This window comes from Falco punctatus (assembly GCF_963210335.1).
Source record: "Falco punctatus genome assembly, chromosome: 6".
NCBI classification, from domain to species: domain Eukaryota; kingdom Metazoa; phylum Chordata; class Aves; order Falconiformes; family Falconidae; genus Falco; species Falco punctatus.
In genome coordinates, this window is record NC_137585.1 from 46756540 (window position 1) to 46772313 (window position 15774).

Consider the following 15774-nt stretch of genomic DNA (forward strand, 5'->3'; position numbering starts at 1 on the left):
CCAAAGAACCAGTTAATTGAGGACTTTGAAGTATGAAGTATTTACCAGCTGTAAACAAAATCTGCATTCTAAACGAAAACTGTCTCCACAGCAGTGCCTGGGTTTGCACAGGGCAAGTTCCAACGCCCAATGAAATCAGGGAAAGGGGAGGGGAGGACCTTTCACTGATTTCAGTATCCTTTGGATCAAGCCACTCATTTCCTTTAGCAACGATAAAATGATGCACAGAGTACTGGGACTGTACAACTTCATTTTATTTTGTGTGCTTTTATAGGATATAAATAAATGACAAAATTACAAAATTTATAACTGGAAGCCCAAGCATATTTACATAAGTATTTGTTGCAGTGAGGCTACTATTTACTGTTCTCCTATACAATTTTCCTTTTGGTACCATATTTTTAGTGTTATTTTTTTACTGTCAGTTGACTACGTACATATCAACAGTGAATAGGCAAAAATATGTACAAGGAACTATTTTGTTCAAGTAAATTGAATACTGTATTAAAAGTATGTCATCACTCAGCGCTATGATTAGGTTTAACTAAACCATATACAATTATCAGGTTTAAACCAAGTTCAATTATCCATTTTTTGGAATTTACCAACTGATGATTCTAACGGAAAACCTCAGCTGGATATGAAATAATAATTAAAAAAACATTAAGACAACCACACAATTTATCAATATCTCTATAATGAACTTCAAAATGATTCACAATTTGACTGGATAGAACAATATACGTTAAAATGTCATTTTTCTCCTATAGTGATATTTGTACTGTTATAATTTCAGTTCTACATAAATATACATCATGGTATTATACAAATACTCCACAGACATTAAAAAAAATTAAAACACTTCAAAGAAAATGTAAGTAAATCTTATTTCATCAAGTATTAAACAAATGCTTAACTATTTTGTTCCATGAAAACATTTTTATTACTTTGGAATTTTTTTCTTTTTCTCACTGTTTTTATGTAGAAAATGTTTTGCAGTAGAATTTTATCAACACACTTCCAAACAAGCTTTCTGTGACAGAAATCTCAATAGCAAAATCCATGGTTTTGAATTTTTTTTTTTTTTTTTTTAGAACCACTGAGATTTATTTTTAAAAATACTAGTAGAATTCATGGCTATAGCAATGTTGAACTGCATAAACTATATGTAGGTGTAGTAGAATGACCATTCCACTTTCATTCCAGACTGATCACACAGAACATCTAGTGCACTGATGCTGCAACTTGCATGATTTTCATAATGCTGCAATAGCAGTGGTTTACTTAACTTTAAAATAAACAATATTTGTCATAATTAATCTGGCTTCCTTCCATAAATATTCATATGTTTTCCTATAGTACTTCTCTTCCATAAAAATATCTAATAAATGTTTTCTGTGCATTATTAATACCTTTTTCTAACCATTCATAAAACAGATCCTTTGTTGCAATGCAAGAGGTTCCTATTTCTGTAGAGGATCAAAGGACACCAATGATTACATATAAAACCAGCGCACACAGAAATCAGGGTGCCTAATTTCTTGTCACTTTAATGAGTTCTTTATTCAACACAGGAATTACTAATCAATTCAGTGGTTTCACAAATACTCTATTTATTAATTCTGGTTCTATTTTAATTAAAAACTGCCAAGATTTAAATAAAAAACCAATCAAATATTCTACTCATAGGCAGCATTAGTGTTAGTTTAGAGACCTTTTGTTGTTTTGTTTTTTTTTTAAAAAGTAGAATTCTAAAATAAGAAATCAAAGAAAGCACTGTGGCAGAGTCACAAGGGAGAACTGTGTGAAAAATAAGGTTTCTCACTCCTCTTGTGGACAGTAATTTTAAAAGTCTTCATATAGTGTCATTCTTCTGTCAGTGCTGCAGGAAGAAGAACATCACCAGAAATGACTGTCAGCCTTTTTTGTTAGTTACAAGGCCACTCATACAGTGCAGTCTTCCTCTCTGCTGGATTGAAATGTTGCCATAAAGGAAAGGCTGTGCTGTGACTGCTTGGCGTGCAAGGCACAACAAGGAACAGGGGGACAGTTTTGTATCAGAAAATTGTAGTTTCATACTTGGTATTAATGCCTCTTTTGGCTTCTTGTCCAGGTTCAACAATCCATGGTAGATTCGCAAGAGTCTTTTGTTCAGATGGATCTATCTGCTTTAAGACAAATGCAAACACGCAGACGGGTTACCATCTCTGTGCACAGCATTTCTAGCAGAAGTTTTTTCTTTAAACTAACAGAAGACAGAACAAATCCTGTATCAACAAAGTCCTACAACAGTGGTCTACACTCCCATGTACTCGTGGTTGCCCTTTTTTCCTGTTTAGACCAGAGCTGTGTCTACCCCCAGGCTACAGGGCATCATAGTTCGTCAAAGCCATGCTTGATCCTGCGACGTCCTTTTGCTACTGAGACAGATGATGGCATCAGGAAATGCTCTTAAAATTTTATGGAGGCAGATTCTGTGGCAATGGATGACAAAGTGTACAGTCATACATTTTTTCCCCTTCCTCTCATCCGATAAAATTAAGTACCACAGAGTATGCTGCTCACTTTATAGCCAGTGAGTATGATACAGTGTGTGATCATTTTTCCCCTTTCCCTCCCAGATCACTCTGTGCTTCTATTCTCATTTGATTTAAAACAGTTTTTGTGATTTATTTTTTTTTAAAAAGCTCTACCATAAAATAATATTTATCATCTGTGCAATTCAGGAGGGCACTTTAAAGACACTCAATATGTAGGCTCCAATAAGCCTGGCTTCTTTGGAGTTTGGGATTCCAAAGAAGATACTGAAAACATATATTGAACACTGGTTTTGGAACAGGAGGGTCTGCGGAGGGGCAAAACCAAAAAAAAGGTAAGAAAAGAAGTTGCTTGGTCTGACAAGATAATTGTAAATTGATTTGGATTTGTAATTTGAATAGGATACATATGTAGCGATCGTGTACCAAACAAGTTTGGTTAAGATTTTATTTCTCAATAAGAGATCAGGAAAGTCCACGGAACCGGAGAGTTTGAGAGGGATGCATTGGCTGTGATCCTCAGCAGAGTACGCTGGAATTAGACTGAATCAATTAAAGCTCTTCAATTGCTATAAAAGACATACGCACAACACTAACCAAGCAACATCTTAAACTGGAGGAATCTGAAATGAGCCGTTGTTCAAAACGGCTGCCTGTGCTGCAGTGAGGCAGCCCGACTGGCTGAGGAGCAGAGATGGCACATGTGGGACATGGAGCATTTCTGAGTCAACACGTATATTTATTCATACAGCTTCTAGTATATCAGCTCTTAACTGTATAGCTGAATTTTGTTTTTTTGCATGCATGACTACCTTCCACTTACCACTGACTTCCGAATACTAACACGTGGTTTGGGAATAGGTTTGGAGGGTTTATTTTCAAAACTTTCTGGGAGGGTTGAAGAATGGCCCCCTTTTCTTGCTTGTAGTGCGAGCTGATAGGCCACCTCAAATGCTTGTCCTAGTGTAAGAATGATTTCATAAGCTAAATTCTGGAACAAAACAAAAACAGTTAAAATTGGAGTGAGATTGAATTACTGTCAAATACATGAAGTGGGGTAGTACTCTACAGAAGTGATTTGTAATGTATAAAATTACAATCACACAGCTTAATAACTTCCTTAGTCTCTGTAATATTTATATCCGTCATTTGATTTCTTATTGATTAAGAACAATCTAAATGTAATTTACTGTACTGAAAGTAATGACTTCTAACAACCTTGGAAACCTTGTCTCACTAAACATGAAAACAGCAGTGGTTGAGTATGTGTCACCTCTTTTTAGAAGTAGTACATTAACTGCCACCCACCCCCCTCCTTTCCCAGCTCACCCTGTACCTGCTACTCTCAAGATCCCACCCATTTTGCACTACTACACCTATTTGACATTCAGCCTTGCTCTATTTCAGAACTCTTCTGCTGACCTGTCCTCCTCCAGAGCTAGCAGCCTGATGTGCTGCTTCCCCAGGCGTGCACCTTGGGATGCTCTGTGCTCTCATCAAACAGCATGGAAAGAGGATGCAGCATTGATGCGCAGCTTCCAGAAGGACAAAAAGCGAATGTCACAGGTGCATGCTCTGCTTCACAGACGCAGTGCACCTATGCCTGGTGAGTCAGTGCTCCACTTAGATACATGTTTCAAGTGCTGGGGAAACCTTCTCATGGTTTTGTTTTCTAGAAGTAAAAATGAGCTTAAACCGGCATGTCAGAATACTCCTGTAAGCTGGGGGGTGGGGTGGGGTAGTGTGTGTGACCAAAGAAGTCAGGCTCTTAAGACTAAGACCAGTTTGGTGGTATAAGTTCTCATTGCATATGTGGAAGAAAAACCTGTCAAAACACTTCTAAAACATAAATGAGGAACCAGGCGGTCAGTATAAGTATTTTTTTTCAGTACAGTCAATGAAGAAGCAGCGGTGAATTTCAAATTTGACCTTAACCTAAACTGCAAGTGAATTTCTATGGTAATTTTTCTTCAGGTTTGTGGGCTTGTTTTGGTATATTTATTTCTAGGCTCCTACCAGAGCCTATTTCTAGGCTGCTAACTTTGCAATAATGTTTTAAACACCTGCAGACCAAACACAAGCCTGCAGGTTTGCCTCCTCATGTCCTCAAGTCTCCTTAGAATAATTCATAAGTCTTTGATGTGATTCAGAAGTTACCCGCTCCTTCCTCAACCTCTATAGCCCATAGATGTAGGTGATCCCTTAAAACTCCCATGTTTCTAATATGATTTTAAATAAGATACCTCTTTAGCTAGTCAAGTCTAACTACTGAGCTTGCAATAAGCCAAAAAGCAATGCAAGACACTTGAAAGTACATTATCTGCCCTTCAATTGTTAAAATACAGTTAAAAGGATAAGCGTTTTATTTCATGCCCTACCCAATAATTTCACTGTAGTCATGAAGAAATTCCATCCCTTTGTTATCACATATGTATGTGGAGATAGTACAGGCTAAATTCAGCATATTTGGCTCATTGTAAGAGCTTCTTATAAAGGTGCCAGCTCTGGTCTGTGTTAGGTCAGACAGAAAACAATACTCCCCCACTGGGGATACGCTCTCAGCTGGTATGACTGCAGTCACAACAGCAAGCTAGCCAAGGTTTCATAGCTTCCCCAATAAAAATGTCTGCCTGATTTGATAGCAGTAGTCTCCACATTGTCTCCCCTTTAGCTTAAGGGAACTGGCCAGGACCGAGAAACACTTGAAGATGCAGTTTGCCAGTGGAGTAATAAATGAAAGACTAAAGAGACTATTACGAAGTGCCCTGCTTGCAGCAGAGCGCTGGTTATGGAATTGAGACCAACAGAATGTAATTGTTAAAAATGTACAGAATAATATTATTTGAAATGGAGCATGCCTATTAGTAGGACAAGCATATTATTCTAAAGGCATCTTAATCAGCTGTTGTGACAGTAAGATAGTGTACTACATCATCATGGGATTGTCTACAGTGGATATTATTATTACTAAGGAATACATCAACAGGACAGAGTGTAGTAATGACTTGGAGAAAATGCAGACTGTCATACCAGTGGGACTGACAAAATGCACCATCCAGTGTGGCATACAAAATGTCACTGAGAGACAGGCCTGAAAAGCTCTGAGATAAGGATGGAGACAAGCAAAGGGTTTGCCATGCTGAGCCATAAATCTAGTCTGGGTCCTGCACCCTGTCTGAAGCCACGATAATTTGTTTTCTTTTGTGGTCTGTATAATGAAAAAATATACGCCTGCCAGGAGCCTGACAGCCATGGGAAACATGTAAATGTTTCCATGGTTATTAAATATTTGAAATATAGCAAATAAACCAAAACATTTACTATTCTGTTCAATATTCAAAATATAAACTGAACCGTAATTTGTACATAAATGTCATACATTGTGTACTGCGGTAGAGCCTCGGTGAAGTCTGCAAATGGAGGCAAGGAGGGCTTTAAAATGGTACCTTGTAAAATTTAATAAAAGCTACATGAAAAACTGTATTTCAAAAAGAGCCAGAAGTAAAGTAGTTTGGTGTGAGGGAGTTCTCACCTGTATTACTGGGAGAGGACTATGAGGATTTGAGTTGGTATGGATTCTTGCCGGAGCTATAATGGAGAGGTAAGAGCAGGATTTCCTTGGGGATGGGGGTGGAAAACCAAACTACAAAATCAGTCGTAGAAATTCTTCTGACCGAGTGAGGAGACTATTTGACTTTTTTTACGTGTGGCACAAAAGGGAGGAAACGGGATAGCCTCCCTAAAAGATGCTTAGCACAAAAGTTGTAGACCCACTGGTCACTGCAGAAGACATAGACCCTTACAGCGCCCCATCAAGCTCCTTAGGAAGGAGGCAAAACTTTTTAGGACCACGGTGCTTCTGAGGCTGCTACAATCCCGTTCCTTGCTTGGCACAGCAGAGAAGGAAAGCGAGTAAGCTAATGCCTTTAAGCAACAATTTCTGGGAGATGAAAAATTGAGGTCAATTGCCTTGTTTGCCATGTAATGTTACAATTCAATGCCTCAGTGCAAGTCTGAGTCAGGATTCTTTAGCTGCTTTAACTCAGCCAACCTATTAAAGTGGCGAATTGTTTTCTTACATTTTAACTGACTCTTTTTACTGCTAGTTGTCTTCTGTTCAAAGGTGCATTGGGCAATGAAGGAATATCTGATGGAAATTACTTTGAATGTCTCCCATATACGAACTAAAATTTGGTATAGGAACTGTTATGATGGTTTGTTTCTCCAGAGGGAATCCTTCACTGGTAATTTTAGGGCTGCTATATAAGTGAATGAGAGTGAAGTGAATTTCAAATATTGAGCAATAAATACTCTTTTTTTTTCCCCCAAACCTTGTCCACTTCAATATTCTTTAATTAATTCTCATTTTTTTGCAATATTGATTATAGAATTTTAACTCTGAGTAGACACGTTACACGTACGGTCACTCCTAAATAGTATCAGTAATGTTGCTAGTTGACATGTCGCTACACTAAAACGCTTTCCTATCTGCAAAAAAATTGTTCTTGCTCACATTTCATGAGAAACTGAAGGCCATAAAAGAGCAAAATTTTTGGCATACCATTGCATATATTGCATTATCATAATACGTATGATCTAAGATACACCTTTTTTACACCTTATTGTGGGTTTCTACATTTGAAACGTTATTTTGCTTAAACGACTGGACTTCTGTCCACTGACAAATGGGCAGGATTGTTTCTATTAGCAAGATCAGACTAATATAGGTGTTAGACTTCAAATAGAAAATTTGATTTACTCTATGCCTACGTTCTGAATAACCAGCTATTTTTTATGAAGCTTGTACTTGCATCAAAAATGCTCGATCCTGAGAAATAACGCAACACAAAAAAAGAATATCTGAGTAGGTAACACCCCGCTGAGGATTATGGTGCAGGAGAAAACTAAGTTAAGACGGTTAGGCATTAAAGTTTCTGTATTGCTTAAAACATTCATTTTAAAGTGTTTGGAGTATGAAACTATCCTCCTAAGATATGAGAAGTGAGCAAAATGTTGTAATTATTCCTGGTTCACTGTTCTTTCTTTGCAAAGCAAAGAGAAAATTAATTTCATCTGCTGTACCTGGGTCTATGTCTGTGCTTGATTATTAAAACTATAAATGAAACTGCAGTACTTTGAAGCCATTAAGAAGTATTTAAATGGATTGGGAGAAATAATAGCCTCACTCAGTCTAATTTCAGTTGATTCACTTATCACTAAAATCTATACAATGTAACATCTTGTTGACCATGGTCTATCTATTTTTAACAGAATTTTGAATTTTTTTTTTTACTCCCTGTGGACACTAAAATGTCAGCAGAGAATCTATTACAACAGAACCACTGAACCAAAATGCTAAAATTCCTTCTAACTTACCTTCCTGTACATCTTGTTATTTAAACTCTCCTATGTGCTATTATTCTGCAATGTTGACTACTTCCCCAGTTCCAAATACAATGCCTCAGTTACGACACATCTTTTTAACTTATTTATATTAATGTAAGCATGTTTCAAGAATTCATACGCTTTTATATTAAAATATTTTTCCTTTAACTACTCTTTAAGTTTTAATAGCATCTTAAATTTCTCTTGTGCTTAAAGGGCAAGTACTTGTGACAGTTCTGGACAATAAGCTCTCTTAGTCCTAAACATTAGAACCACTACTTACTATTTCACCAAATTTAGCTGAAAACAGCATGACTAATGAATTGATATGTGGTCATGATTTCTTGAAACACTAGTAGTCTGTGCTTTACCATCTGAGAAGCATAAATATAGGAAGAACTTAGTCATTTCCCACCAAAATAACAGGAGCTGCAAGGACTTGTCTGAAATAACATTCTTGAGATTTTTAGAGAAGAAAATTGGAACAAGTAAGAATGAAAGCATTAATTTGCTATTTTAAAAATAAAGGCAATCTTTTTGAAAAGGTACAGGTGCTGCTAAAATAAAATTTCCCCAAATTCCATATCTGCATTATTTGTTAAACTAAAACTCCCACTGATGTGACAGAGAGGAGAACAGAGCAGAACAGAGGGACCATCTAGTAATAATAATCTGTTGACTATACAGGGGTAAACTCTTACACAGGAACACAGGAAGGACAATGCACAGATCTCTGTTATCACAGATGATTCAAATCTTTCAGATTCAGTGTGGTAGCCAAATATTCCTAGGACCTCCTGAGATTTGTAACTAGCTACCTGTGTGGTCTCTGTCAGGTCTGTAAGTCTTTTGGTTCTCTGGTTAAAGTAAATACAAAACTTTTCATGCATTCTCTACACATTTGCACAGGAAGCTTCAGTTTTCCAGTTTATGTAATACAATGTATTGAAGTCTAAACAATATTTAGAGAAATGTTTAAGTTATTGGGACTGATTCAGCTTAACACTGAAACACTAGAAGTCATGGAACAGCAGGGTAAGAAATCTGAAGAAATCACTTGTGGTGGTAACATCTGACCTCTGGTCCAAAAAGCAGCCCACATTTGCTTCATGAAGGTGGGATGTGTCCAGGCTCAAAGGGCCCCCCCACAAGGTACTGTCCAACCCTCTCACCCCTTGTTGGCTGGCACTGGATGGACACATGAGGGTAAAAGCCAAAAGGCTGGACATCACCAAATCCATCCTTCCTTGACTGCACAGGCAGTACAATGCAGTCAAAAATGCAGGATGCCTTTGCAGACTTCGTTGAAGCTGTTTTCTGAACCTACCTCTTACCAGGATTGAGCACTGTATGTAATGCATATTAATGCAGTTCTGATTTGCTTATTTGGTGTGCGCCGAGACTTCAAAATGGGTGGCCAAACTTGTTACAAACTTCGGGGAAGGCTATAGCTTACCTTTAGAAGAATTACATGCCAAGACTTGTATGAAAAGCTACTTGGTAAGTTTATAGGCAACAGCTTAAGAGTACAGAGGTGAGTTATTTCAGATGGGAAATGAGATAAATTACAAAGAAAATCTTTGCTTTTCTACAGAAATATCCTTTTACTATCCCATAGTAGATTAGTCTTTTCATGTGGTAAATGAACAATACCTTTCCTTCATCACCATATATACGCTGAAAACGTTCTAACAGAACTAAAGAACTATTACTATTACAATGAACTATTAAATGAAGAATCTTCTATAAACTGACCACATCAAACGCAGTGAATACATGGCAGTAGTGGTGATTAGTCTTCAAGTCTTTAGTGATGTACGCAAATGTAGAAAGGTCTTCAGGGTCTTGTGCAGCACAGGAAATGTTACGGATTTCATGTTCAGCAATAATATTCTGTTTAAAAAAAATATTTCAATCAGTTTCTGAATTAAATTTAGAAGAGCCATAAAAGGTGTGGGTTTAGATTTGCATTTATGTTCATCAGCTGTACTGAAGTATTTCTGAAGTTTCTTAGTAAGAAGAGATTTAATACATCCCCATGTGTGTGGTCTTACACAGGTTATTGGAATTTTGATCCTCTCCAATGATATTTAAAATTGCCAATAATCTGGTAGGAAACGATGACATTCTAGAGTCTTCTCTGTCAGTCTGCTTGAGTTCTGTACAGTTGATTCAGCATCCTATGACAAAGAGACATCTTTCCTGGAATACAACTACAAATACAGTTTCAAAGCACTATACAAGCATCTTACGATGCTGCTGGTTTTCTGTATAATGATCACTACATGACACTGTTTCAGTCTACTGCCAGACAGGATTTGGTGAAACCCAACAGGCTCAATATCCAGGCTTTTGCATGTGGTGTTTGACAAATTTCAGCTACACTTCTTCTAGAGAAAAAAAACCATCAAACATCACTTATAATTGAAACCCTGAGCTCTTGAAAGGCTTCTGCTTAGTATAAAGGTAACTACAGGAGGATCTGGCAACTTTTCTCCACTTAATGACAACAGCACCCTGTAAGAGAGATGCAGAAGAATGAAACCATTCATGCACCGAGCAACACTACTTGCAACAGCCAATGTAAGCTATAGCATACAATTGAGAGAAAGGTGGCGCATGTCTGTCCAATGAAATAAAAAAAAAGCTGTCTTAAAGCTTTGGAGAAAATTATGAATATTCATTACATAAATTGCTGACATGTAATTATTATGTTCAGGCCAAAGGAACCATGAAGCCAGAGAAGAAGACACTGCAGAGTGGCTTATGATTAGGCCTTGCTTCAGCAACACACGCATTTCAAATCATTTATTTAAACAGAAGAATGATTCATTGAATATGAATTTACTTAGCCGTTAGCTTACACGCTTTTCTGAATTGTGGCCCTGCTGGCTGTAGCTCTGGCTTTTCCACAAAAACCTGAAGTGAACGAGCCTGCTGCAGCGTAACATCGCTACTGCACCACAGAACACGTGACACCTGTAGGTCCCAGTCCCTCACAGAGCTGCCGTTTGCTGCTGCCTCAGTGGCATCTGTACAAGCTAAAACAGTCTCTGAGCAGCACCTGTTTTCCCTCACCGTTCTCTTTTCCTTCCCACTTCCTTTCCTCCCCCCCCCCCTTTTTTTTTTTTTTTTTTTTTTTTAAAGAACAGGAAATATATGCAACTAAGTCACTTAAGATGCTTTGCCATATCTTCTTTCATTCGCTAAGTGGCAAACTTCCCCTTTGCACGCATGTGTCAAGTTTTCAAAAAGACATATTAATATATGTAATTGAAGAAATCATGGCTTAGGAAAAATCTTAATAAAAAGCATTCCAAATTGCAAATTATGGAAAAACCAAGATAAGGAAACTGTTACTGAAGAAATGAAATAATCCTCTTAATCTTAAATTGTTGCAACATACTTGATTAGTTCTGTTTAATGCACTATTCATAAAAATGACAAAACCAGTACTTATGTTTCAATATATGCCAATGTTTAATGACACATATAATCTCTACTTAACAACCACTGGCTTTTTACATTATTTTAAGCGTTTTATTTTCTTTATTCCCAAATTGATAACCTTTACCCTCAATAAAGATTTTCATGAGAATTACAATTATACCAAACGCAGGGATTTAGATATCCACAGATATAGCTGTAATACAGTCATTGATGTTATACTGGCAACACTGTAGTTTAGAAAGCACAAAGAATTAAAGCTTGGAACATCTTAAAATCATGTGAAGTATTTATGCCAAATCATGAGCCACAAAGTAATCACCTGAATTTATGCAGTGTATGTGAAAAGACCTCTGCTATTCTGAACCCTAGGTGACCTGGGGTTGACACGGAGCTCTGCACTTGAGACAATACTCACGGAGATTATTTTAATGTTTTAACTTTAAACCAAGTGACATTTGGAAACATTCCCATATCAAGTTTGTTTTGAATAAAATAAAGTATACCTAAACTAAATCTTCTGGATGAAAATCAGTAGTGAAATTAAACATGTTTTCCCTAACTTTTATAGGATATCCTCTGTGATCTCCTTTAAAAATTAATGTGTTTTCAAGTGCATGTGTTTACTGTTTCCTAGGGTCACTACTCCAGTTGACCCATAGTCTTATTCTGTACAAATTACACTACTATGAATCAGCTTGCTGTTCTGGGTACGCTCCTCAGACGCTGACTTAACACTGTACAGTCGTCATTCTAAAAACTGTCACTCAGTTTGGCGAGAGAAACCTCCGGCGCTTCTTAAAAAGCAGGGAAGCTGAAAGTCGGTTCTGGTTCTGCCAAGGGAATACCTTGGAGAAATCAGTTTTTTGCTAAGCATTTCTTCTGCTTGCCTATCTTCTGTCAGCCAGTCCCACCCCCCTCGACAGAAATCATCCCAAAGTCAGGGTTATCTGTGACCCACGAGAAAATTCTGCAAGTCTGCTTCTTCCTAAGCAGCAATTTCTTTCTGGCCTCACTTGCAAAGAAATGGCGTCATGTCAAAGTGGTGTCATGCCAAGCTTCAAGGTGCCACTGAAAGAGCTGTAGTGGAATGAGGCCAGGGCCCCTTTGTCACCTGAAGCTTTGCCTGCTACGACTTGGAATACAAATTCTTAGCTTGGTGGCATAAAGGAAAAGGATGAACAGCCATGAGAGCTGAGTTTTCAAGCACAAAACTGCTAGCTATTTTTGTCATTAAAAAGTATGCATTTATTGCTAAGTGGTGCCCAGCGCTGTCAACTATAAGCTTATACGGAAGCAGTGCAAGTCTGAACAGGATCTCACCTTAGTGCTAATCTGTTTTGGGTCTTGAAGGAATTGGGTACAGCACACTGTGGACAAGGATGAAAACAATGCTCCTGGGAGAGTTGCAGGCTATTACCTGGTTTTTACAGAAGGGAAAGGCAGTGCAGATTTGAACTGGTGAGAAAGCAATCTACCACTTGAGAAAAAACACAGGACTGTGGCATTATTTACCTCCATCAAATACATCTATTGCACTACTAGGCATAAGATTTCAGTGGGACTGGTCTAGAGCCACCTAATGCAATTTGACAAACTTTTTTCAAGTTTCCATCTTAAGTAAGATCACATGCACTGTACAATGAGATACTGGAAGCTCCTTTTGTTTTCCTGATTATTTTGGTAAACCTAAGGACATTGCAGTTACATTCTTTGCCCTACAGAGGAGATTTAAGGGCTGAAAACATCCTTATCCAAGTTAAGAGTTCATAGCATTACCATGTCCTGATTTATGCCCTGCACATCAAAGAACATAAAGGAACTGACGGTTGTAAAAGCTCAGTTTTGAATCAACGGAAGTGAAATGAGCTGACAGGAACCCCTGGCCTCTCTGCTCTGGCAAATATGCCAGACGTGACATAACAGTAATTTCACCTCTGGTTTTCTTTCATGCCATCTTGTAACCCTAGATATGGCTTCCAAACTCTAGCCGTAGCTCAAAAATCTGCTTTCGTTCCTTCACTTAAAAGCCAGTTCTAGTTAAATGCCCTTAAAATGTCACTGATTTGGCAAGTTTGATGGATCCTGAGTTAGATGCATCATGTGGTCTGAATGTTCAGCAACACAAAGCAGTTATATCCATTATTAACCTGGTCAAGTAGCTGGGTTGTCAGATTTATTTTTTATATTGCTTAGAGAGTTTTAGTCACATAACAGAAAATTTGGTTTCTTATTCATGTGCAAGCATTAGTATGGACTGCATTTTGCCATTTTAGACTTCCAAAGAAGAGAAATTCATGCATTACTTTACTCCTGCTCACACAGCTTGTACGTTCTACTTTGGCCAAGCAATAACCCATTGCTCTATCCATCACTGTGTTCTCAGATCTCTCAATTTCTGCTTTTTTTAATTTTATTTTTTTTTAAATAGATGTTGGATGTATTTTAAAATGTAAGAAACAAAGCACAGGGCATTGCCACACAGGAAGATGAAAAAAATATGGAATAGCAACTGTTAAGAAGCTGCTGCAATTCAGGGACTCAAATGGCTAGTACCAGGAAAACAGCTCTCAGAGAGGCTATGACATTTGAAAAGGATATTCAAGGCTCTTGTTTCTTATTCTTACAATGGCTGGCCCTGGATAAAACCTTACACCTTTATTCTTCATTGAGACATCTAATTTTTTTTGGGCCAAGATTGTATTAATGAACAGATATCTGTATCTATATCTATATTCTGCATATTTAAGGAACTGTATAAGGAAGAATATGGTAAAGGATTCCACAGAGGCTCCCTGCCAAATGTCTTCTGTGATAAGCTCGCCTTCTAATGGCAGAAGGTTGGACACAATGTTCTCCAAATGAGTCATTAAAGCTGCTTCACTTAAAGAGTTTCTCGAGAATGACAATGACATTACATGCATTTTGGAGAGAAGAGAAAAAAAGAGGAAAACACAAGGTGCATCTCTGTCCCTTCTCTGGTCTGGTGCTCTTAACAGAGTCAGCCTCATAGGTATTCCTATTTGTGAGAAATAAAAGCTAATATTGAAGAATCGCACATACCTTATTTGTTGCATCAATAAATTTAACTCCCTTGTAAGAGACAGACAGGACAATGGTTGGTACTTTCTTCATTTGTTCTGTAGACTTCTGAAATCAAAATAAAGATGTTATTAGAGTTGTGTTGCATTGCAAGAACAGTGCTCTCTCTCTTCTTCTGACAAAATATGTAAATTAAACAAAAGGTACTTATCCAAATATTTGACCTTTTCTTGAGCTGACTATACTCTGGGCTTTTGAAACAGCTGCCTTGTAGTTACAAAACTAAAAGGAGCTTTACAGTTTGTTGTGAGGATGGAAAAAATTCTCCTTTTTCCTAGCATAATGGTAAGAGAACGAAATAAGTTTGCTAGGCTTAAAAAGACCAGGAGTTTCCCAAAGCATGCGTGTTTAAGACACATATCTATCTGAAATGCCCCATTCATTGCTCCCCCCCCCCCCCCCCCCCCCTTGCTGCCCTTCCCAGCTGTAAAAAGCAACAGTGCGGTACTTCTCATCATACTGTTTCTTTGCTGCAATTAGTTGTTATTTAGAAATATTTCACACTCTCCCCTTCTTGCAGTTGTATTTGTGAACATGAGGTATCCCTGCAGCCCTCTAGGCCTGCCAGTCAATCTGTCAGTCCAACGCTGTATCTTGTCATGTCTGACCGTCTGCACTTCTTCGAGTGCAGCTGCTACTAGAAGCTGCGTTACACATGAATTAGCACGGAGGCTTATTCTGTATTCCCTCAGTGCCAGGTTCTCCTACCTACAGTTCGTGTCTTCCTATGAGGCTATTTTTTTCCTTTACGCTAGTCTACTTCTGTGTGCCTTCAGTGTGATGGCTGCAGCAAAGAGACTTCCTGCTGAACAGACTGCATGAATATTTGGGACAGATTTAAGTTTTCCGCAGGAAAACCTGTTGATTAGTTTACAGATTACATTTAGTAAAACCACCACAAAACCAACCAAACAAAACCCCAAATATGGTGTGACAGTCTATAGCTGATCTGAATTCTTTTAAGGCAGAAGGCCATATCCTATACAAACCTATTGTAGATAAATAAAGTAGGTAACATCCAGAGAACACCTGTTCATGGGAGTATCTGCAAACAATCGCAGAGATCAGTCAAATATTTTTTGAACGGAGTAAGTTCAGTTATAGCTAAATATGAAGAAATATCAGCACATAGAGTGAGAGTGTGAACACACTGAAAGGCCCAGAACTGGCACCTAGAAAGGTAATTAGAGCAGCTGAACAGAAGTAGCAGTGGTGGGTTTGTATTCTTCAAGAAAAACAAAACAGTACAGACACAAGCTTGAAAACAGGCTGCATCTGAAAAAATATGTCTGAAAAATAGGTA

At 37.8% G+C, this 15774-nt stretch overlaps 1 protein-coding gene across 10 annotated transcripts in view; it reads right to left on the minus strand.

Annotated features, from left to right (window-relative positions):
- Positions 1-233: 233 nt before the first annotated feature.
- ANKS1B (ankyrin repeat and sterile alpha motif domain containing 1B) overlaps positions 234-15774 on the minus strand; it is a 441931-nt gene continuing 426390 nt past the window's right edge. For 6 of the 10 annotated variants that reach the window (XM_080394136.1, XM_080394134.1, XM_080394132.1 and 3 more), the window contains 4 exons: positions 14433-14519; positions 9678-9815; positions 3361-3528; positions 234-2168 (listed from right to left, as the gene is read on the minus strand). In XM_080394136.1, the coding sequence (XP_080250262.1) occupies positions 2058-2168; positions 3361-3528; positions 9678-9815; positions 14433-14519 (504 nt within the window). In that variant the 3' untranslated portion in view covers positions 234-2057. Of the gene's footprint in view, positions 2169-3360; positions 3529-9677; positions 12790-14432; positions 14520-15774 lie in introns of those variants that run through there. The other 4 variants (XM_080394135.1, XM_080394133.1, XM_080394141.1 and 1 more) reach the window with 2 other exon arrangements.